The sequence below is a fragment of the Phaseolus vulgaris genome, chromosome 3, assembly GCF_051622355.1.
Source record: "Phaseolus vulgaris cultivar YP4 chromosome 3, ASM5162235v1, whole genome shotgun sequence".
Classification (NCBI taxonomy): Eukaryota; Viridiplantae; Streptophyta; class Magnoliopsida; order Fabales; family Fabaceae; genus Phaseolus; species Phaseolus vulgaris.
The window spans coordinates 6,748,849-6,774,801 of NC_143500.1; the positions used below are offsets into that span (position 1 = coordinate 6,748,849).

Below are 25,953 nucleotides of genomic sequence, written 5' to 3' on the forward strand. Positions count from 1 at the left end.
CCTTCTGGTTTTTAGATTATATATGGTATACTAATAATTTGAGACCTGTGAATGTTTATTCCAAAAAAATCTTCAAAATTAAAAATGCTTGGTCCCAAATTCCACAACCCAGACCCTCACTTTCTGGGACTCTTGGGGTTTTTTTAACAACAAATCCCTATTCATCTGAAAAATAAAAGGTCCGCACATAAACTTGAACAGAGATCTCTCAATCCTGATTTATGAAACAAATATGTAACCACTGAATGAAACTAATTCATCCATCCATCCAAATTGAAATATGGTACACAAAATTCTTAAATTTCTTTAAAACTCCCACTAGTGACTACAACGTGCACAAATGCAACAATGTTAGTTGAAAGACATGCATACACTATTTACATACAAATATCTGGCAGCTTACAAAACCCTATTCTTCTAGGGTTTACTTAACAAAACTAAGAAAAAGGACGAAAAAGAAACCAGTAAAACTTTGGTGGTACTAGTTACACAATCATACACCTAAAAATATGTATAATAAATAAAAGGCATCTGGTGCTTATGTGCCATCGATTAGTATGAATATATATATTTATATCAATGATTACGACAAAAAGAAGAATGATTTTGTGATCTTTGAGGCCAATAAAAGTAGGGGACAAAAAAATCGCAAGATATGCTACCTACCTACAACCGAAGTATGGTTCGAAGTGTGTCTGAGAGATTTTGAATAGTCCGCTGCTCCTGGGTCGCTTGCAACTCTTGCAATGGCATATCCTCGTAACACCTAACAACAAGCAAAACAATTAGGTAAAAGAATAATCAACATAGGAGGAGCTGAAAGGAATCACTACATTAGATGTCACGAGCCCTAAAATAGTGTGCTTAATTGACACGCTCATAGGTGAAATCTGGTACAGTTCTCCTATTTACGCATTTGCACAAATAAATTAAAATAATTTTGTTCACGTAGAAATGGTAAAAGTTTTGCTGATCAAAAGTTTAAGAGACATACATCTTATGGTAAGCTAAAGCCTGTGCCAAATTCATAAGTGTAGAACTTGATGTCAACCTTTGGTAAATGCTTTGAGGAAGAGGCATCTGCTGCATCAATTGGCATACCAACATAAATGGCCATAACAAGTGTACTGCATGTATACATTACATACATGCACACATTTGCACAACACACAAAGTTACCTCATTTAGTCCTCTACGGCCCTTCTTGGACTGTCCATCACCACTGAAAAGCTCTTGCAATGCTTCCACTGTTCCGGTTCCACCAGTATCCTGTTGCAGACCACCAAGTACATTGTTTGACAAGAGAGCAATAGGTGATATATCTGTTGCCCTTAAGAATGGGATAGGCACAGTATTACCAGCAGCATAAATGGACCAAAGCTGCATTAGCACAGAAATTGAAGTAAAAAGGTAAGTCTGACACTGCAATCACACAAGACATTCATGAAGGACAGAATATACATAATTGATTGGACAATTAATTCAAGAAACGAAAAGGACTAGAAATCTGCCAAACAAAGGACACAGGAAAATATAATTCTAAAAAAGCTAGAGGCAACACCTCTAATAACTAAAAACATCAAATTTTGCTCAGACAGAGTGATATCCCTTACAGAATCCAGTTAGACATCAGATGTACAAATCAAATCACAAAAATACCTTATCTTGTAAAGCAAATGCTTTACGGCTGCCAGTTTCACTCCTGAATATATCACTACCCATTCCAGCTGGTGCTCGATAACTGCCTTTGATTTTGAGGTTCTGCTCAGTTGAATCACTAGCATAAGGTAAAGATGACTGAATAGTATTGGTAGTAGCACTAGATCCTCTAAAAGAGGTGGTGTTCATAAAATCAACTTTCTGATTCTCAATCCTAAAAGATTAACCACAAAGAAAGCAGACTACGTTAAGACAAGGGAAATGAAAAAAAGAGAGGGGACCAACTATAATATGAAAATGAAGAACACAAATTAGCAAAGCTAAGACTGTTTGAAAGTCAGTGCGAGAGAATAAAAGAAAAATGTTTTCATAAAAAATATAGGCAGTGAAGGTAAACAGACAGGTAAGTACCCAGAGTTAGCTAATCTGCTTCCCGTGCCACTGGGTACAGCAGAGTCGGAAACTGCGGAATCTGCATATTGTGTAGTCTTCTGATGTAACTCATCTGCATGGACTATAAAAGTGCCAAAGTTGCCTGGAAATAATCCACATAAATCATAATATTCACCCCTAAATAAAACAAAAACAAGAGCTTCCATTTCATCAAATTTTAAGAATTATATATTTTAGAAAAGAAATAAATTAGAACTCTAATCTTTCGTATGGATTAAAGGAAGAAAATGGTAGTCTAATTTAGAAAGATAAAATTGTGAACTTTTCTTTTTCTACAGTTTTCTTTCTTACCATACCGTACCTTTTCTTTTCATTTTGTCTTTTCAACCAAAGAGAAAATTCAAAACCATTCCCTATTTTCTATCCCAATCAAATATGCCAGGCAATATGAGGCATATGGATGAACAAGGATTAGGGAACTTGAGTACAGGGTTTACCCCAGTAAACCCCAACCCCATTGGTTTGCATATTATATCAACTGGAGTCTGTAACTCATGTGGTGTGGCATAACAAGAAAATTCTTTAAATTTACACACCACCCAGATTATTCAGTAACACTTCAGAAAAATTATAGTACTTGAACAATGAATAATACAATTATTAGAAAATAATAGGGCTTAATACAACCCAAAAGCTAGCTAAAAGGGAAGGGTAGTCCAAGCCTTATGAGTATTTTGCCTATATTATTTGTCAATGCAGGAAATCTTAACAATCAAAACCAAACAATTATAAACCATAGTAAGCACGAGTCACGACATCCAGGGAAACCGTATAAAATTGTTCAGTTGAAGAGGTACAAAAGTAAGATAAACATTCAGACACTGTTAAAGAAACAAATATTATATATAATAGTCGACTTCCAAGAGATTCTAATGCATACACATTATTGAAACCCATGATTTATGTTGCAGTTAATATTTCCTTGTATAGTTTTGATTATATAATTACGAGATTTAATTATACTCCATGATTGGGAGGATTAATAGGCTGACAGTATATTTTATATTTATTATATAGGATCATGGATCCAGAAGTGTAAGAATAGATTAAATCCATCATAAATTAGGATTTTCAGTTATTAAGTCTTTGTATTCTATTTAAGTGCATGCTCCTCTGAATAATATCAGAATGTTTTTTAGACACATACACATGCACCACAAACATTCTAACATTACGCGATAATCAAAATTGAGAAAAAAATTGTCAATCCAAAGAAAAATGCAAGAATCACAGACCTTCACTCATGTCTACATCTTCCACCTTATGTAGCTTCCTCATAGTGCCATGTGATGACAAATCAGCAGCTCCCTCAACACCAATGTTATGAGGTCTGGATGGAACAGTGTCTCCATATTCATCGTTTGGTTTTGAAACTAACTGGAGAAAAAACGACAACAAGAACATGTCAGCTATTTTAGAAAACATTCCATAACAAATTGTATCCCCAAAATCAGGTCAAAGAGATTTACTTGTGCTTTTTTCTCTGATAGAAAACCCACAAGTTATGGGATTTGCCTCTAGCTTCTTTATATATATATATATATATATATATATAACCCATGTATTATCAGAACAAGAATAACATTCCATATTCTTCAACATCTGAGACTAACATGGGCTACTTCAGATTAAGAACTTGTGTTTCACATAGAAATTACTTTCTTTATAGTTTTACAATGTAGAAGGTAGATGGAACAAGCTGCGTAGATGTGCATGAGAGGGAAGGAGTTTTTGCCATACCTGATCTTCTGATGCTGCTGGAGTAAGTGTTTGCACCTGCAAAGCCATTGAGGCCCTGATTTCCCTTGCCTTCTCTAATTTTGGTAACATAGCAGCAGATCCACTTTTCCACTTTTCAAAGAATTTGTGCTGCACAGCAATAGAAAAGAACTTTTATTTATACAAAATACAGCATTGAAAAAAAGTTTAAATATGCCATTACAAACTATATAGGAGCAAATCAAATTGATTTGGAAACAATGGAGGCATGTGTCTGGAATTTTCTAGTCACCTATTATAAGAACCAGCCAAAATAAAGCTCATGCTTGACCAGCCATCGCTCAAAGGATTTAGTAATTCTAGATAACCAGACTGCCTTAGAATTCATTATTATATGTTGTGTTATGCTGAATTTAGAAACACCTTATATAATCATTCACATTTAGATTATTATCATTTTCAAGTCATAACAAGAATCAAGTTTACCACTCTGATTTAATACGCGAAACTAAAAAACATATCATATTGAAAGAAAAAAATTGGGAAGAGAAAAAAAAAAGTTAAGAAAAATATCAGTAACTTTCATCTCAATTAGTGGGTCTTGATCAATCAGATGAGGATTATATGTATAATAAATTTACATATAACTCAAATCACAGGAACTTAAAAACTGCAGGTCTAACATGATACAAAACTCTAATTGTAGTAAGTTTGAGCATAACTAAATAGTAAATTTAATGACAAGGATAAATTAACATCTGTATTTGACAGTTGACAAGAGGTTGAGTCCTAGTGCAAAATTAGATTACAACCCCTGTATGGAGTCAAACACCTCTTCAAAGTCATCTTTCTAACCATTCTTGGGAGGACATTGCTCTTACAGCATGTTATCCGATTAATTGAATGCCACCATTTTTCCATAATGATCAGGTACCACACTTTATCCTTTCTCTCAATCTCCTCCATACGGACTTCCTCTACATAACATCACATCTGGTCGAGATCAACTTTCTCCTTGGTTGCTCAAATGCGTCTTAGTGGGATATCATCATTCTAAAAAAGGGTAATGATGTTTCTCTACTAATCTTCATAGGTATTGTGTCTGCTAATGTCCCCTTTTTTGAGTTCATTTCATACTATACACTTGTTCCTTCTAATGACAACATATGTCACTTTCCCTCCAATGTCAATCTTCCTTCATCTCCACCAGATGACTCTACCATAACTCATGATGTTTCTCCAACACCTCTTTAGGTATATTAACATCGTTCATGGATTGAAATTCCAATACGATACCCATCTTCAATAGATAACAATATGATGGTCATGTTTGATCCTTCCTCACCACTATATCTGGTCTCCTTTGATAACAATTGACCTATTATTATTTGAAGATGTACATGTTCTATTTGTAACCCTCCACATTATATAAACCTCAATTATCATTGGCTTTCCACCATACATTATACTTGTTTTTACTCAATCTTCTATTCCCATTCCTAAGTTTCCAGATGAAGCTTTATCTAACCCAAAGTGGCAACGAGCAATGATTGATGAAATGTGTCTTTCAAAGTAGTGGTACTTGGAAATTGGCTCCTCTTCTAGCTAGCAAATCAATTATTGGGTGCTTATGGTCTTACACACTTAGAAAGGACCTCTAACTTTGATTTCTATAATGCTTGGTTGGTTGCCAAAGGAAACAGAAATCTATGGTGAAGATTATACCGACACTTTATCTCCTATAGCCAAAATGACATCTATTGGACTTTTCTTTTGCCTTGCAACTATTCACCACTGGACTCTATTTTAGCCTGACTTAAAGATTGTATTTATTTCATGGTGATCTTTATGAAGAAGTCTACATGGAGCAACCTCCTCCTTTTTTGAAGAAAAGATGGGGGCTAATTCAAAATCCTTTTTGATCAAGCTTGTGAAAGTTTTCCAGAACAGTCTTCAAAACACTATTCAAACAACCTCAAGAGGCTAATGTTCAATTAGGTTAAAATGGAACCCCAAGACAAGAGGCTAACATTCAATCACAACAAAATAGACAAAATCTATCGAGAGAGTATAATTTTTAAAACAAGTGGGAAAGGTCGTGCAATTTAAGCATCTCCCAAGGGAAAAGAATAAAATTTGCTGTAGAAGTAAATATACATTCAAAGAAGACTTAATACTTTAAATTATATACCAAGCATAATATGCAGCCAAAAAAAAAATCAAATAATAAGCCTCTCCAATCTCAACTATCCATCTTGCCATTTGGAAATCTCTGTCTATCAAGATATTGTTAAATGTCTGAAAATATAGATTGATTTCTTCTCTTCTTTGTCTGTCTCTATTGCTATATTTTTTTCAACCATTTAACATATAAAGATAGCTTAAAAAACTTATGACTCCCAATAATAGTCATTAAACTTCACCCGAAACAATATCGTTAAGCATACCTTCAACATTTCAGATGCAGTAGGGCGGAGCCGAGGTTCTTTGGTTAGACACTTGGCAACAAAATCATGGAAATATAAAGACCTAGAGAGAAATTCAAATTCAAATCATTATCGCATAAAGATATCATTACTAATTAGAGACATTATCTCATACACCACCAGATCATGAAAATAGGATTTTAGAGTCACTCCTAGCTAGCAAATATAATCAGGGTAGTTTATGTTGCATTTTATATCATTAGACAAAGAAAGCACCAACCTAGCTTTATTGTTTCTGGGTTAAGAAAAGAAATCTCATTAAGATCAAGATAGGAAATCATAATGAATTTTTGGTACATGGAGTTGTGCCTCCTTAAAATGCACCAACCTTTGTAATCTTACACTTCAACACAACAATGTATTGCCATTTGAATGGATGTGCCATATTCATGAACTACAAAGTGGGAAGGAACAAAGAATGTACAGAATTTTATTTATGTGGGTTAATAGATGAGTTTCTAGCCTGTACATGACTTCATAGCATGTAGAATAGAAATACAACTAATAAGACATAGCACCTAGCTAAAAATACAATTAAAGATAGAAAGTAAAGCTTTCAATGAAGTATCAATGGCAGAAATTCAATTCAAGATAGAAAGTAATGCTTTCAAATTTACAAGTGGTTTCCATTCATCATCATCTCATTAACATTAAAGTATCAAAGGCAGAAATTGTATAGTAGAAGAATTGCAGCATGCAATTACACACTACTGGCTTTACAAAAATGCAAAATAAGCACAGCATAAAACATAATAAATAGCACATGGAAAAAGATAATTAGGATTATCTAAACTAGATTTCTTTCTAGATCATCAATAGGTGACTCTTCAAGCTCACTTATTAAAAAATTAGTAAAGGTACAGCTTGGGTAACAATAGACTATAGAAACAAACCATTTCTCTTTATCCTCAAGCATCGGAGCTGGTTCAATTGATATCATGAATAAAACCTACAATTATAAAAGAAAAAAAATACATTATTATAAATTGAACCCCCTCAAAGAAAAGAGAGGGTAAAAAGAGCATGCCCTTAGAAATGCCAAATAAAAAATACAATAACTAAATGTTTATTATTAATAAGGAAGGCGTTACATACTCATTCTAAAAAGTGTTACCCTAGTTTCAACAACTAGTTACTAAGCTTGTTTGGGTGATAGCAAGTTTTTCTTTATTGTTCTTTGTTGTAAATAAGGTATTATTAGGATAAAAATATCATAATATCTCCATTAGTAATTAGGAAAAAAATATCTTTAGAATCTTCACATTCATTCTATCAATTTTTAATTCCTTTTTCTAAGAGAATTTGATTGTTACAAATACAGGAAATTTAATTAGCATCATCGTTATTTATAATATTTATTCATCTAATTAATCAAATTGGAAGAAGAGCTCCCAATCTCGGGGGCTTGATATCCGCTAGTATCGTTGTCCTTGAAGACAGTGGTGGGGTAGAAAAGTGTGTTCCAAATAGGTGATCACAACACCGACCATCAAGTCACCAACAGAAACGCCACATGCCACGACAAGCATCAACATGTGTAGCCCACACATCTTGTTTTGACAACTCCTGTTGCCACCACAATAGAAAAGGTTGCAAAGACCCCATGAGCTCATCTCAATGGGATGGTGAGATCCTGTTCATCTCAAATTTGAGTTCACTTTTTTCGGTTTGTTGTTCACATCTTTTCCTCGATGGCTGAGCCGAAATTTACTCCTAGGAGTCCTTATGATCTTCCAAATGTGGTGGGTCCCTATTGATTTGATGGTCTCTAAAATGACCCTAATTTTGAGAGTTAGGATTATGACCTAGATCTGGCATTCTATGGTTCCTGAGATTAGTTGAAATTATAAGTTTTATTTCTCAGCTAAAGAAATTTAGGATGACTTAAATAAAACATTTTCTATAATAAAAGAATTTTGTTGCCGGTTATGACCTTGAGAGTAGGTGTCTAATACTAAAAAGGGTTCTTTCCTTATATCATAATACCACGAAATTTTGAATGGATTTTGGATTAGACTAGACCAATACCAATTTTGAAAATATGCAAAGGAGATGCTGCCACATGCTTAAGTCACTGAAAGACAAAATTTATATATTCCTAGATGATCTCCCAAAGAAAATATGTACTTGTTTTCTTTAAAGAAACATGTAAGCTAAGATGTAGAACCTCAGGAGTGTCTATTGAACAAAATCATAAAATTGGGAGTGAAGAGCTCTCTTATAGAAAAAAAACTCAATATCAAAGACAGTAGGAAAGCTTATTTAATTATTACACACGAGACCAGTCATTGCTCATTATGTAGTTAGTGTGGTAAGTCAATTTAGGCATGATCAAAGAGAAAGACACATGCAAGCAACTGACAAAATTCGTAAGTACTTGAAGTCAAGCCCAAGAAAAGGGTTATTCTTCATGAAAGGAGACACTTTGACTTCCGGATATATATTGATGCAGCCTATGTAGGTTCTTTTATTGACAAAAAATCTACATATGAGAATATGTTTCTTGGAGAAAGTATAGTGGCCTGGAGAAGCAAAAAAAAGAGGATAGAGTATCTTGTTCTAGCGCAGAACATAGGAATTCCACAAACCTTGTTCAAGGTGTGTATCAAGGACTCTGGATGAAATCATACTTGATGACCTTAAAATTAAGGTTACATCCCTGTGCAACTATAATGTGTAACAAGTCGGCCATGTGCATTTTCCATAATCCCAACCAACATGATAGCACCAAACATATTGAAATTGACAGGCACTTCATCAAAGATAATCTTGACAGAGGCTTAGTGGTTACAACATGTTCCTACAGGATTTTAGATGGCATACATTTCCAGTAAAGGCTTCCTCAGGGCAGATCACAGGATCTTGTAGGAAATTTAGAAATGATTGATATTCATTTACCAACTTGAGGGGAAGTGTTGTAAATAGCATATTATTATGATAAAAATATTCTCAATATCTTCATAGTAGGTACGAATAAATATCTTCATATCTATTTCAGCATATTTTTATTTCCTTCTTTTAAAGGTTTTGGTTAATTACAAACAGAAATTATGAGAAAGTAATTTGTGTGATTGATATCGATAAAATAATTCTTTATTTTTCAAGTCATTCAAAATCTATCTTAGTCAAGTTCTTTGGGGCTTTTATGTCACACTTATTGGACTCCTGTTAAGACAATCCATAAATATTTAATCTCATTCTTGAAATGTGTATTCCTTGATATGAGGGATGTGTTGAAGATCTCATACCGACCAGAATTAAGCCAGATTATAATATATAAATGGGGTGCAATCCTCCCCTTACAAGCTAGTTTTGTGAAGTTGAGTTAGGCACAAACTCAGTTACTACATGCAATTATGGCTGGTATAAATTATTTAGTTGCATTCTAATATTTAATATAGCAGCCTCCTTAACTATAGCATTTTAGAGTTCGTCGCTACATGCTGCTATACAAGGACTGTTCAGCCTTGTTCCGAATTCTAATATAAATAAAACCTAGATCCTCTTTCATGACTAATCAATATTCCACATAGTACCTCTCACCATACAGTTATCCAAAATTACAATATCTATGAACTCGCCTATTCAATTCCTCTTCAATTTATCTAAAATTAATCTTATGTTTCTCCTTCCTGATTCACCCATTCAAATATCCAAATTTATCCTAACTAACTCTTAGAAACATAACAGTAGATGAAATGACAAATAATCCAAACATTTTATGAACATCAACATAAATTACAAGTTGAATATTACTTAAGGAGGCAGGGGTAAAAGAGATCATACGTTATTAATAAAACAACAGTCAATACCAAATATGTATGAAGTTACTAACCCTCATTGGATGTACGTCAGATCTTGGAGGAACACCCTGAAAATTGTGGTGACAGACTTTAAGCATCACTAAGCATGACAATATTATTTTTCTAATGAAACATCAGGAGGAAAAATACCTAATATAATTTTTTTATCCAATTGCATTATCTGAAACTGTAAATAATAGCCCAGCCCACAAATAATAACCAACCCATGTAAAGATTGGAAATTTCTTCATAACGTAACTCCTATAAACTTCAACTTCATGGAAGAAAGGAAAAAAGAGGAGGTACCCAGAAGATTGTTTATCCAAAAGAGTGATTGGGCTTAAACTAATATAATTAGTTCCCCACACCACCTGTTGGCAAAGCCACCTTAATTAAAGTCACCCATCACCTGCCTTAGTCGTGACCTCTTTGGAGGTTGCCGTAATTGCAATCTCCAGGCGGTGGTTTAGTCTCACTCTAAAATCATCTAGTGATATGGAAAAAATAGAATATAGAAGTAGGATGCAACCAAAAAATCTAAGATGGTACAAAAAGCCTATCCTAGATCCATTGTTGGGCCACCTACATTTGCTATGTTCAAGGCTTAAAGTCCTGGACATGAAAGGGTCGGTCGGAAAGCCACCTTAATTGCAGTCAGCCCTAGCCCACCTTAGTTGCAGCCACTTTAGGGGTTGCCTAAAATGACAATCTCAAGGGTTGTGGTTTAGTATCATATCTACTAGTGATATGGCTAAAAATATTTAAGTGGAGTGATAACTTCCCCTTACAAGATAGTTTTGTGAGGTTGGGTCAAGATCAAACCCAGAAAATCTAAGACCACCTTATAGGCTTAAAATCACCTCAGAAAGTGTTAAATTGACAATACCTTACACAAGGTGGGAGCATAAAGAGTGAAAGAAAAAGGTAACCTACTTTGGATAAACTAACAATTTACTAGGAAAATGTAGAATTAAAAACACAAGCACTGGATATACCTCAGCCATTTCAATAGCAGACACGCCAAGAGCCCAGACATCTACCTGAAAATCATTTAAATAAATGTAACCAGATCAAAATACAGGTCAGTCCAATAATTTCATCATATATGAAACATTATCATTAGCAATATTCATTTCTCTAGACTCTGATTAACAATGCATTGTGGTAGAAATAAAAGCAAAATATTACTGATTCTAAAATAAAATAAAGGGTTTAAACCATGTACTAGATAAACCACGAAGTCAATTGTACTAAAAGTTTTGATGTTAAATTCTTGATCTTAATCCTCTCCATTAACTTTGTATTCATCTTGGGCGAATAAACAATTCGCATGCCTTGAAGCTTTTCTTTATGGTCATGAAACATTTATTGTTCGGTATGTTTACGAGACGCAAGGTTTGGTATCTCCTTCACTGAATTTTACTCAAGATTACTATGGCTAGTATTGTAATAGTGGTGGTGATAATCGTGACGGTTTCACTAATCACGGTGGCTCTAGTGGTCGAGTCACTAGTCGTGGTGGCGGTTCAGTAAGAGGTTGTGGTGCTAATAAATTTGTTATTTTTCAATGTTAAATCTGTCTTAAGTTTGGTTACACAGCAAATGTCTGTCATTTTAGATATAAGTCTTTATACTTCATCGAATCCAGTTACACAACAATATATTCCTTATTCTGCTACATCTTATAAAACCTCAAATACTTTTGGTTAATCCTAATACTAAGCCTCAAAACACTGCTCATCAGCCAAGAGTGTGGAACGTTAACAAAGTCAAATTCTCAAAAAACTGGAAATGCTTCTTGGATACCAGATTCTAGTGCAAGCTTTCGTGTGACTTTCACATTTTGAAGGAGGTCCATGAGGTAGCATTAAAGAAGAATCTTGAAACCCACCAGTGTCAAATTAACTTTTTTTGTCCAAATTTAAATATACATATTCAAATGTTGTTTTCTGGCAATACAGTACAACGACTTTTTCTCCTATGTCCTAACCTTAGAACTGTCTACAGAAGATGCAGTACAGTGAAATAAAAAAAATAATGGAACCAAGTAAACAAGGTTCACAATTTTGAGAAAACACAGTACCTTTCCATCATAGCGACTTTCCTGAATAACTTCTGGAGCCATCCAATGAGGAGTTCCAATGAACTATAAGCACATTAAATAGAAAATAAAAAATCTTATACGATAAAAAGAAAGAATAACATCTCCATTTAAGAAGCAGGAGGCCTTAATCTAAGTCAACTTCTTTTGAATATGAGTACATGTCATTTTCAAGAATTCTCAAAGGGCATGTATAAGGTAAACAACACCTCATTCAAGCCAAAATTTTTGGGCAAATACTTTGAATATAATTATAAGCTCATATCACTTTCAAGTACCTATAATGGGACAGAAACAACTGTGTGTGTAGCCATAACAAGTGGTAGAAACTAGGGCTGGGATTTGAATATGTCCCACAATAGTGTAACTTAATCCGAAACAAGTGCCCCAAAAATATCAGTAAAGAAATGATAAACCAAATCATTTCTTTAATTCAAAATATGTGTACTTGTATTCAAAGCCAATCCCACTAGAAGGATATCCCTGCAATGCATATAATACAACCATCTCCAACTCCGTTTAAGATGCAATTTGATAGAAAGAACATACTTAATAAGCAACTTAATGGCACCCAACTATTTAATATTGTTCCAAAACTGAAATGCTGTGATGTAAATCAAAATACTTTATTCACGACCCCCTGCTATTTATTAAAAGAATAATAATCTTGCATCTAGCTATAACTCAGACATGTAAGCATTTAAAACCATGTTCCTAGTTCCTAGTCCTCGCTTCATTCATCAGACTGAATAACATTCTGATAGTTGAAACTGCTTTTATTATGAATTGCTTGAAAGGAAATACTATCAGTCCACTTTATTTATATACATAACATGCAAATCATGAATCCCTAAATCATAGGGATTGAAATCAGTAACAATTAGCATTTCTATTCTATATGTGGAAACAAATAAAGTAATCAAGTAATAATAAGTAAAGAATACAAATCCTGATAAATAAAAATAAGTTAACACATCAACTACCGTGTTCCGCTTTGACATGGTCCTTGTAAGCTGCGCAGCAACACCAAAATCCCCTGCTCAATAAACCTAGAGTTAAAATATACTTGAGCGAAAACTTTAGAGATGATAAGGTAATTTGTATTTCCAGAAAACTGATTACAAAGAAAAAGGATTCAGCTATTTATAGCTGACTTAGAACCCTAGCTGATACGAACTTGAGCATTATAGGGTGCTTAAGTCTCACATTGAAAAGCATGGGATGATTGGTGGAATATTTAAGCACTTGGTTCTTCCCCCTTAGTAGCTAGCTTTTGAGTGAAAGCTAGCAAGAGATTAGCTCTAAGGAGCGAGTGATGGAAAGTTGCGTATTATGGGGTGTTTAAGTTCTACAAATGTTCAATGTAGTATTAAAGTGCTAGATTCCACCTAACTAGCTTTGGAGGGTGGGTTCCCCAAGTGCCTCAGAACTTATCACTAACTAACTCAGTATAACTATTAAAAGTATGATTGTCATTGTATAGTACAGTTTACATAAAGATATTTCTTGGGAGTTGGGAGTATGTACCTAGCCTAAAGGTTGAGTGTTATAGGGTATACCTTTCCCTTGTAATGTACTTCTCTCTCTCTTTATATATATATATATGTGTGTGTGTGTGTGTGTGTGTATATATATATGTATGTATGTGTGTGTGTGTGACTGAGTGTGTGGGTGTTGAGTTGGGAGAAAATAGTTTGTAATGTACTCCTCTCTCAATCCTAGTTTGGTCATATTTCAAAGAAAATATGCAATTTTAGAAGGAATAGGGATGATAAATGGTAAAAGCTTGTGAACACACCAATGGATCCAATCCAAGTGTCAAACTTGTACTTGACTAAGGAAGACCATATTTGGATCCCGGGAGATACTGAAGGTAATTAGTATGCTAAATTACCACATGTGACTCATCCAGACATCGTCTTTGCAATAAGCATAATTAGTCAATTTTTAGACTTTCCTTGTCAAGACCATTACAGAGACTCTTGGGGAAAAGGCCTCATTGTGAACATAAGGGAAATACTCAAACTATTGGGTATTCTAACATTGATTGGGTAGGGTCACCAAGCAATAGACACTCCACTTCAGGGTATTGTGTGCTTGTAGGAGTAATTTAGTATTGTGGCAAGATCAAGAGAAAAGCAAAATGTAGGGCAATGACATTAGTCACTTGTGAGCTCATATATCTAAAACAACTCCTCAAAGAGCTCAAATTTGAAAAGAGTTCCCAAATGCACCTTGTATATGACAACCAGGCAACATTACACATTGCCTCTAATCTTGCCTTTCATAAGAAGATCAAATATACTGAGATGGATTGTCATTTCATAAGAGAAAAAGTGGAGTCTAGAGACATCACTAGACTTGTCAACTCTAATGAACAATTGGCTGACATTTTTACCAAAGTCTCTAAGAGGATTGAGGATCGATTATATTTGCAGCAACCTAGGCACATATGACTTATATGATCTAACTTGAGAGGAAGTGTTATAATTATAGAAATAAGAAGTTGATCCTTTATTGCCTCTAATCCTGTCTTTTCACGAGAGGATCAAACATATTAAGATGGATTGTCATTTCATGAGAGAAAAACTGGAGTCTAGAGACATCACTATATTTATCAACTCTAATGAACAGTTGGCTAACATATTCACCAAAGTCTCTAAGAAGACCGAGGATCAATTATATTTGCAGCAACATGGGCACACACGACTTATATGATCCAACTTGAGGGGGAGTGCTATAATTATAAAAAAAAAAGGAGTTATATATGTATTATTAGGAACATTTTTATTTATTCCAAAAATCATATCTTTGGTATTAGAGGATATCAAATCTCCTCTATTTATTGTTTTGATTCCTTTTTCTCAATATAAATAAAGTACCCATGTTGTCTCAAAAGCACAAGGTTTCAACTCAATATTTCTCTCTTCCCTAGTGTTTAACAAGTGCCTTCGCTCAAAATACAAAAGTAATTCTAATTGTACACTTAGTGATGAATTGGAGAACATTCAATTGATAATTTTAACTGTATGAAGTATTAGTTAACTATGACCGTAAAGGGGACCCAACTACTTGATCACATTGATGTTGCAGAAATCATTATTTAGAATGGAAATTATCTACCCCAAACACTTTTTCATATCATTATAGCTTCTAGGTGGTAGCTTATAACAATTCAGAAGAGTAGTTGTTCTATTAGAACATCTCAATCACATAAACTAAAACACCATAGCGACTTGATAACTAGGCATACAAGGCGAAAATTATGACACAAATTTAATGAATGAATTTGACATTCATTTGAGAAGAGGGTAAGAATAAAATAATCAACTCCCCTAGTGCATACTACTATTATAGTTCTCAAGTGCAAAGAAACAATATGACAATCATCATATAACTTTTTTACTCACCTAGCTTGACATCCCCTTGCTCAGTTAATAAGATATTCCCACCTTTGATGTCTCTGTGGACTTTAAAAATTGAGTGCAGATAATCAAGACCCTACACATAATTAGGTAAACAATTAGGGGCTAAAGTAAACAAAAATAACATACAGACACAGCAGAAAACTTGGTTCAAACAAATCTATTGAAGTACTTTGCTCTCTCAATTCTATCAAAATAATAATACTTAAAATTGAAAATCTTGGTAGAAGTCAAACAATCAATGCTAACGAAGTCCATCAACTATACCTTCAGAGCTTCTCTACAGATATATGCTATTTGACCCTCATCCAATGATTCGTCAGTCACGCCCATTAAATCAGCAACACTACCACCACCACAGTATTCCATCACTATCTGCCAAAAACTTAATCAGAATTCAGAAATATTTTAACAGGCAAATTCAAACATAACTAGAATCAAGCAAATTTGTACAGAAGCATAGAGAAAGACAATAGATAAGAATTAGAAATTAAGAAGGGGGTCCTTGTGAAAGAACCAACCAAGAGCAAACAAAAGCCAAAAAGAACAATCTTGCCAATCTCTCTTCATTTTTGTCAAAGGCATTTGTCTAGAGTAAAAATTAGCCAATCACCACCATAACCCCAACGAAGCCCAAAAAAAAAAACGTCACCATTAAACCAAAGTCACAAGAATACTCTAAATATACAAAGATTTTCACAAAGGCAGTGCTATATGAATAACAAGCTAAGGTTATAAAATGAACTCTTACCCAAAGATACTCTTCTCCTTGATAGCTTCCAAGATAACGGACAACATTAGGATGATTACATTGTTGTAACATTTCAATCTCACCACGGATTTCCTCATAGCCCTCCTCCTTAATAACCATCCAAAAAGTCATCCAAATAGTTCAAACTTAGTCTAACTAATAAAAACACCATAACACAAGTATCTAGACATAAAGCAACCTAAACTCACCCCTTCGGATAGCGATATCACTTTGATAGCAACCATCTCCGAGGTTTTCAAATCCCTTGCCTTGTAAACAGCTCCATAGGACCCCTTCCCTGCATTCCATCATCCCCAACATAAACACCACAACAATTCGCAATGCGCAGTCAATCAGAACAGTATAACACAAATGGAAAAAATTAAAGGAATGAACTCAGCAAAGTAAGACATAAATGAAAATTAAGGGAATAAACTCGAGTGGCTCTACCAAGTTCATTGAGCAATTCGTATTTAATAGTAGGGTCCTCTCTGGTAATACTGTCAGGAATCGAACTCGTCGAAACCTTCGTCGTTATCGATTGATGCCTTCCCTCATCGTTCTGCGAAGATCCACTTCCCTTCCTCTGCTTTCCGAATCCAAAATCTCCCATCCCCTGCATGCTCGCCACTGCTCTCTCCATCGTCGAACCGACGCCACCGCTACCGCCGGAGGACCGTCGCACAACTGTTCCGCTTACTGACTCTCTCTCGCTAGACTTCACCGTCGAACGAACGACGAACGTTGAGAATCCGCCGCCGTCTTCCTCATCGCCGTCGTCGTCCTCTTCGCCGAATCTGTTCAGAGGACTCGCCTGAGACGAGCTCCGAGACTTCCACGTCGGCGAAGCCAAGCTGGAAGAAGGCCGATCGCGAGGCCGTCTATTGTCACTCTTTATGATCATGGTGCCGAAATCGCCAGCATCGTCATCATCGTCATCGTAGTCTAGCGGCGCTCCGCCGCCGAAGTCCTTGGGGAGGCGCTTCAGTAGCGGAGGGAGAGAAGAGTATTCGTCGTCGTCGTCATCGTCGTCGCGGCCGTTGTCTTTGTACACCATGGTCGCATAAGGATCGTCACGTGGCTGCGCACCACCGGATTTATGCCGGCGGTTAGTGTCTACGCCGTCGTCGTCATCGTCTTCGTCGTCGTGAACGACGAAGGTTGAGTATATGTCGGGTTTAGAATTGGATTTTCGCATTCCCGACCGGTAAGAGCTCCGATCCATTTTTCCACTCCGAGAAGGTAAAACAGAGTGAAAAAAGGAATCAATCCTTTTCACTCAACTTGCCACCAACGCTGACGGAGAATGCATATGATGTTTACTGGCCTTTGTTGGGCCTCCTCTGTTTGGGCTCTCTATTGCTTCATTTTTACTTACTGCAGCTCCATTACTTTTTTTATTCACCTCTATGGATTATGAAAAAACTTTAAATTTTTCCTCTTTTTATTTAGATGGGTTAATTCATAATATTTCTGAATTGTTTAGTCGAGTATAATATTACAAATCAATTAATTTAAAATTTTAAAAAATAGCTATTATACTTTAGATTATTTAATTTAGTAATCCAAAAAATAATTTTAGAGTGCATATTTTATAATTATTTTTTGCTGGGATAGTATAGATGGGTTTTTTTATTTCTCCAATAGCACACTCTAGCAAAATACATTTTCGAACATGGCAAATTCTTCCAATCCAAACTTTTTGAACCTGCATTTTTAAATTTTCAAAAATATCTTTTATTCTGGAAATAAAAATTAAAAATAATACATTTTGAAAAAGTGGATTAGAAAAAAATTATTGTCTACAAATAAAAATTTGAAATAAAATTAAAAAAAAAATCTATTTTGAAAAAAACAATTCTAAAACACAAAAAATACGTTCTGGACAAAAAATCAGAAAGCATATTTTAAAAAAAGGTGAGGCAGAATTTAGTTTTATCCATGCTTCCATTTTATTTATACCATATTCGTCATTTTACACTGAAATCGAATACATCTTCAAATTTGAAATGCTTCAGTAACTAAATGGCTTCGAACATAGGTCAGAATTCAGTCTCCCAATAGTCGAATTCTAACCTCTGATTGGTAGCATCTGTACCTAAAAATCAATAGGAATAGGAAATTGCTTTTTGGGAACCTAATTCTGATGTAGAAATTTTATTGTTTTTTTTTTAAAAAAATAAATAAAGAAATGGAGGTAAAATTTGGGGAAAATATAAAAAAATGATGAATTGAAAAGAAAAATTTGGAGAAAAATTTAATTTTTAAAAAGAATATTAATTATGTTTAGTAAATTTTTAGAATATAATTATTATATAAGTAAAAATAAAATAAATAAATATTTATGAATAGATATATTTTAAAATTTTAAAATAGTAAAATTTGTAAAAAAAATAAAAATAAAAAAAGAAAGTAATGGAAAGTGTGTGGTATAACTAAAAGTATTGGTTTATAAAAATTATATTAATTTTATAAAATAAGTCTATGTAATATATTAATTGTGAGAAATAAATATTTGAACGATAATTATTTTACTGGTACACATATTTTAAGCAAATTAAAATGTGTAAATAAATAAATTATGTTGAGGAGGAGGAGGAGGAAGAAAGAATTGTAAAAAATAATGGAAAGTGTGTATAATGAATACTGATGAATTGAAAAATAATTTTTGAAATAATGATGGAAAGGAAATAAAATTGTACAGTAATAAATTTTTGAAATTCTATCAATGTACTGTTTTTATAATTTATGTTTATAGTATTGATGTTTATGAATGTAAATAAATTTGACATTTGTGAAATAAGTAACTTGAAAATTGGGTTGTATTATTATTATAGAATTTATTTTATATATATTATTAATAATTTTATGTAATAGAATTTGGAAAGAAGTAAATTAGGAATAGAAAATAGTAGAGTGAATAAGAAAATAATTAGAAGTAGATAATAGCATAGTTATAAAGAGGAATTGAAATTTTTCATAAATAGTTGTAAAGAAAATACATGTAATTGGACGGAGAAAATATAAATAAAATTAAACGTATAAATATTTAGTTAAATATAGATCTTTGATGTTGTAATGATAGATGTAGATATTGTCTTCTAAGTCACAAAATAAATTCATGAGGGATTCTCCTACATAAATCTTTGGTTTTATAAAGAGTTCAATGTTGTTCCGTGATTGTTCACACTGGAGCTTGGATGTAGTAGTTGAGTTTTTTTCCAACAAGATCATTTGTGCAACATTAATGTTAGATTTGATTTCTATAAAATCATGCACAATTTTTTATTAACCAGTTTAAGCGGACGATGGTTTCAATGATTTCTTTGCGGTCTCTGTATTATAGTACTTGAGTTATGTTCTTAACAGTTGATGAAAAGACCAATTGTGTTGGATTATCATTGTTCTTGGGTTGTTACATATGTAGGTAAGACTGTAACCATTTGAATTTTCCATTATGGTGACTCTTTCAACAAGTCCTCTAAAGTAAAGTATTTCTTTCATGGAAATGATGAGGTTGTGCTTTGTGGAAGAGGTTAGAGTCAGTTAGCTTAAAAATGTCATAATTTGTTTTGTTGATCTTGTAAACATAACATACATTTCAATGATTGTATTAATAGAGAAATGAGACTTACAAGTTATCATTTGATACACATGGACATTTGTTGATATCTCAATAGCATGATACGTAAGTTGTCCCTGATCGTTTAGTGTCGGTTGGCGATAATACAAGTTATTTAATGGAGTGGTGTTTGGAATGTCCAAGGCAGCACAAAACTTTTCCTTGAGGAGACTGAAGGTGTAGTCATAGGGGATCCAAAATAATTTAGGAGATTGACACTAGAATTGGATACCTTCGTCGCATTTTATAATTTGTCATTTGCAAACTGAGCAGCGATATAAGAATTGAAATAATTCTCAGTGTTTGTGATGTCGAAGTGCTCCATTTGAAGATGAATTGGAAATTAAATGATGGTATGGAGAGAATGAATTTTATTTGGTTTTCTAAGGAGGAATTGGTATTGCTTTCTGGCATTAAGTTGATATATGGTTCCATTTATAAAGTGGAAATTCCCTTAAAGGTTGGTTCTACTTAGCACGCATTCCTAATTATGTTGACAAGTCAATGCGTGGCAGTGTGCTTTTGTATGTGATGAAATATGTCTTTGGCCACCCCAACCACCCAATGCATATTAGTGTAACATCCCATCCAAGGTCACTTCTATTTATCACGCATTCCCAATGATGTTGACAAGTCTTAGACACATGTTTATTTGTATGTGTATGTGATGACACATGTCCTAAATCACCTCACACATCCAGTGCTTGGTATTGTAATATCTCATCCAAGGTCACTTATGCTCCTCACGCATTCCCCTTGCATGGCAAGGTAACATCCCATCCCACCATCACTCGAGGTTAGTATGCGTTCCCACTGACATTGGCAAGTTCAGGCCTCATGGTAATGTACATGTGTATGTGATGACACGTGTTCTAAGCCACCTCAACTATCTATTGCATGACAGGGTAACCTCTCATCAAAGGTCACTCCAAGTCAGCATGTGCTCACATTGTCATTGACAAGTCATGCCTTATTGGTAGCGTGCATGTATGTGATGACACGTGTTATAAGTCACCCCAACCATCCATTGCATGTCAGCGTAACATTTCATCCCACCCTCTATGGTTGAAGTATAAATTAGTGCACTTAGATCATAAAAATAATGTAGCATTTGGAACTCACTAGTGAAAATGGTTCACTTTAAAGAATTGAATGTTTACGATTCAATTTTTTTTGTCTCTGTTGAATATGAAGGTGGGATGTATACATTTTGTAGGTTCCCAAATGGTGTTACACTAAGTCATTTGAAAATGATTATGGGGAGTGAAGTAGTGTGCATTACTAGTTGAAAAGTTACTAATGTCCTTCACCGTAAACCATTTATTCCTTTAAGAGAAATTTAGGAAGTGGTTTTTTGTTGGGTTGACTAATGACATGTAGGATATGATTGGGTGGCATTCCCAATTTCCAGTCTCCAATATAGTCACTTTTTGTGAATTTGATGATGGTGGAGTATGAATATGTTAGATTATGGAGCTTGGTGTAGTAACAACAGAGGAATAAGTAACTAGTGATCAATTATTTCAAGGTATAATTACCTTTTTGGTCCCTACATTTGGGGTCAATATTCAATTTAATATACAATGATCATCTTCCAAGTCTATATAAGGGATAAAAGATGACAATAAAGAACAAACAACTACATTCTACATTGTTTTCAATCTTATAGTGATTTTATAGTGTTATTTTCTTTTGAGAGGTCTTAATTTTAGGGGAGGTTAAGACAATCTAACCAGGAGTAGTTTTTGTACTTGTGATAACCAAAAGTGATTTGTGTATTCGTTATAATAATGAGGTATTGGTGTACTCATAAGAACCATAAGTGGTTTGTATGCTCATTGTAATAAGGAGTGGTTGGTATACTCATTTTGTAATCATTTGTTTGTTTAGTGGAACCTCCTAAGTTGTCTACTTATAAGAGAATTGGACTTAGCCCGTGAGTTTATGTGAACCATTATAAAATTTGTTGTGTTGTTTGTTTTGCTTGTTCACTAGATGGTCAAACCTAGTTCTCTCTTGGAAGGGTTCAGTCTCTCTATTCAACCCCCTTCTAAAGTCATGATGACACATATTTTGTGTACAAATTTATAGCTTTATTATACACTAAAAGCACTTACTATATGCTTTATTTTCAATTTTTAACTCATTTACTTTTACTAGTAATAAAATGGGTTCAATACATATTTTCTTTTTTGTACTTTCAGCTCATCTGACGTTTGCTCATTATTTTGGCCATAACTTTTATGTAGATATTATTTTTCGTTGATTCATTGTATTGAATTCTATATTTTTTTAAGCTTCAAAATAGACATATGGTTTGCTTATGTTAGAGTTCTATGCTATTTTCTACGATTTTAAGAAGTTAGGTGAGATTTGTTGCATTTTTGTACAAAACCCATGCAAATTCAATTCTCCATGTTTTGGGCTGATAGACCTAATTAGAACTCACATTTTGGCTCGTGTTTACTCATATTTCAAAGCATATATATAGTCTAAATGTGGTATAAACTGGCAGATAAAAATCATTTGTTCAGTTTTACAATTTTAGGAATTGTTTCTTTATCTTCTTTGAGGACTATAACTCAAAGAGATAAATAAAGAAGACTAAAAAATTTCAAAAAAAGAGCTTGAAGAAGATTTGTGTGAAAAACATTAGCACATGAGTATTTAGCATGAAAAAAATAGTGATTAAAACAACAACAAAAATTATATGAACAAAAATTAAAAGTTATGTTACAATAATTATAGAAATTGACGGTAAGTTAAAATATAATTAAATTCCTTAATAATTGATTATAATACCACGTTAACATTGAGATTCCATCATAATTATTTTTATAACAGACAAGATGGTTTAAAAAAAAATATTTTACTTATTCTAATTAATTAAAAAAGAAATAACATATTTTGTGGTTTATAAAAAGGAATAACTTTGTTTATATTTATATTCATGTTTGTCCAAAATGGACCAAAACCGGTGATTCAACTTGATCCATCACCTATTTCAGTCGGGGCTTCTTCTTCCTGCACCCCACATTTTTCTTCCTGCACCCCCACAATTTTAAATATTCCAACATTAACCTTGACCAATAATTTAAAAAGGGGCTACCGAATATCGGGATCCAGTAATATATTCCGAATTCATGAATCCAGAATTGATTAAATTGTGTTTTCCAGATGAGGGGGTGTTTTGGAAGGTAAAAGATCATAAATTGTTGTTTTCCAGAGTGCTGAATCCGGAAGCCTAAACTGCATTACGGATTGGTGGATTCGAAATAATGTTTTTGACTTATAGATTCATGGATTCGAAATGTAATGATTTTGTTTCATTTTTTATTTATTTGTAGAAACATTGGACAGTAGTGATGAATTTGAACAAGAATTATATGATGGGGTTGATTTGTGGGATGATGATGATATTGAGAAGTCATTATCCATGTTCTTCATGTTTGTCATCTTCATTAACATGTCTTCTTCTAAGAGAGGTTGTGGGACATAGACGGTCACCTTGTGAACCTCCTCCCTTAGTCTTCATCATTATTGTTCAATTACACCATTCAAGTTAAACCAAATTACAAACTAATGAATAAGATGTTGAACTAATACAAACAAAAAACAGCAAATATAAAATTCTATTGAAACCAAAAGAGAGAAAAAAAACATTGTATCATTTCTACTAAACAAATATAAATAAACTATAAACAAAAAAAATATTAAAAGAAGAAAAAAAGAAGCTCATTGCAAATCATATTTGAAGATAGAAAAAATCTTTTGATGAAGTTTTATATGTTGAAGAAATGATGACCATAAAAACATAAATCCGGATCCACAAATTCGGAAGCTTCCTGGATCCACAAATTCAGAACCTTCCCGGGTCCACAAATTCGGAACCTTCCCGGATCCACAAATTCGGAATCTTCCCAGAACCACAAATCCAGGATTTTACCAGAAGCAAAAATTCAAGAATTTACCGTATTGTGTGATCCGAAATTCTATCGAATTTTATAATCTAGAATGGAAGAAATCACTTACGGAAACAAAAATCTATAAAAAAACACGGATGTGCAGACCCGAAAGCAAAGAAATTTACTTACCTTTGTCAAGAGCACTCTAAATCACCAACAAAAAATGTGAGATTGAAGGAGAAGGATTTGGAGGTGTCGCACTACTGCTAGAACATGAGAGCGTGCTGCTGGAACATGAAAGACACGGTTGCACAAGAGAGCATCCTTGCCTGCACCTCTTTAGGATTTTTTTAGATTAAGGATATTTTTGGAATTTTAAAAACTAATAAGGGTGATTTAGTCTTTTCTTAAGAGTGTGGGGGTGCAGGAAGAAAAATATGGAGATGCAAGAAGAAACTGCCTTGAGTCAGACTGAATTAAAGAAAATGTAAGGGCAATTTCTTCCCGCATCCTTACATTTTTCTTCTTGCACCCCCACAATTTTGTAAATTCCAAAATTGACCTTCACCTTTTATTTGAAATGGGGATTTGGAAGTGTGCTACGGATTCATCAATCCGGAAGTGAATCATATTTCTTTCTGGATGAGGGGGTTTTTTGGAAGCAAAATTTGCATAAATTGTTGATTTTCGGATTGTTGCATCCGGAAGCCTAATTTCTATTACAGATTGGTGGATCTGGAATGATTTTTTTCAGTTATGGATTTCTGAATCCATAATTCATATTTTGAGTTACAGATTGGCGGATCTGGAATGCATATTTTTTAACACTACCATTCATGTACTACCAGAAGCACTAATCCGAGAGGTTACCGGAAACACCAATCCGGGAGATTACCGGACGTGCCAATCCAAAATTTTACCAGAAGAGCCAACCCGAATTTTTACCGGATTTTATAATCCGGAATGAAAAAAAAAACTAAATGTACAATTTTTATATAGGGACAGTTTTTGTCTTTGCACAACATTGTGGGGGTGCAGGAAGAAACTGCCAAATATAAGTTTTAGTATGGATTAAAGACTGTTTTTTCATGCACGTCCATATATGTTCTTCTTTCACGTCCATAAATTTTTGGTATTTCAAAAATGTTTTTTTAATATTTTAGATTACGTAATTTGAAAGTTTTTTTCAAATTCGTAATTAGCTTTTGGATTATTTAATCTGGAAGTCTTTTTTCAGATGCATGATTAGTTTTCTGATTATATAATTCGAAAGTTTTTTCTAATATGAGATTAGCTTTTGGATTATGTAATTTTTTTTTCAAAATGTGTATCCGGAAGATACTCTCAAATCCAGACTTCCAAATTATATAATTTGAAATACCATTTTTTTAAATATATTCTGGATTACATAATCCATAAGTTATTTACAAATCTGATATTAACTTCCAGATTATGTAATCCAGAATATGGAGATGACACAAGAAGAATAAAAATATATTTTCATATTTCGTATGGGGGTGGTAAAAGAACATATGGAGGTGCATGAAGAAAGAGTCCAGATTAAAATCCAACTTGGTCCATTAAGAACTTGGCTCACCCAAACGTCCTAACACAACCCAACAACAACCAACACAATTAAAAAAGAGAGTGAGAATATAAAGAGCATGGGTTCTCATTTTCGTCAATAATTTGATGTCGGATAGTAATTTGTATATTTATGATTTTGAATTTAAAACAATTTCGGATTGTATTTTAAACTTATTGATAAGTAGACTGGTTTAGGTTAACCCATAAACATAAAAATGATAAATTATCTATTTTAACAGTTTTAGATAAATATCTTTGCCAAATTTTATAAATATATCATCATTTGTAATTCATAGTAAATATAATCAAGAGTAAATAAAAATCTCCAGATTAATTTTTTATTCCACATAATAGTCTGTTTTAATTTTTTATAACATTTATATTTATATAATACAACTTATAATATTTTTAAAAAAATTAAAAAACTTTTTAACTAAATTAA

At 33.5% G+C, this 25,953-nt stretch overlaps 1 protein-coding gene across 6 annotated transcripts; it reads right to left on the bottom strand.

Moving 5' to 3' along the window:
* Positions 1-281: 281 nt before the first annotated feature.
* On the bottom strand, positions 282-17,701 carry SIK1 (Protein kinase superfamily protein). Of its 6 annotated transcripts, none has more exons than XM_068606416.2 (18): positions 16,848-17,701; positions 16,607-16,695; positions 16,398-16,505; positions 15,914-16,021; positions 15,632-15,722; positions 13,205-13,257; positions 12,204-12,266; positions 11,116-11,160; positions 10,153-10,188; positions 7,211-7,266; positions 6,279-6,360; positions 3,853-3,981; positions 3,348-3,489; positions 2,071-2,194; positions 1,660-1,873; positions 1,180-1,380; positions 995-1,080; positions 282-766 (listed from the first exon to the last, which is right to left on the bottom strand). In XM_068606416.2, exons 1-18 carry the CDS (start codon positions 17,620-17,622, stop codon positions 667-669), a joined length of 2,502 nt encoding a protein of 833 aa, XP_068462517.1. In that variant the 5' UTR covers positions 17,623-17,701; the 3' UTR covers positions 282-666. The 6 variants fall into 6 exon arrangements, with proteins under 6 accessions (XP_068462517.1, XP_068462516.1, XP_090156101.1 ...); XM_068606415.1 differs by having other exon boundaries at positions 995-1,083; positions 16,848-17,698; XM_090299975.1 differs by having other exon boundaries at positions 15,914-16,017; positions 16,848-17,696.
* Positions 17,702-25,953: the final 8,252 nt, after the last annotated feature.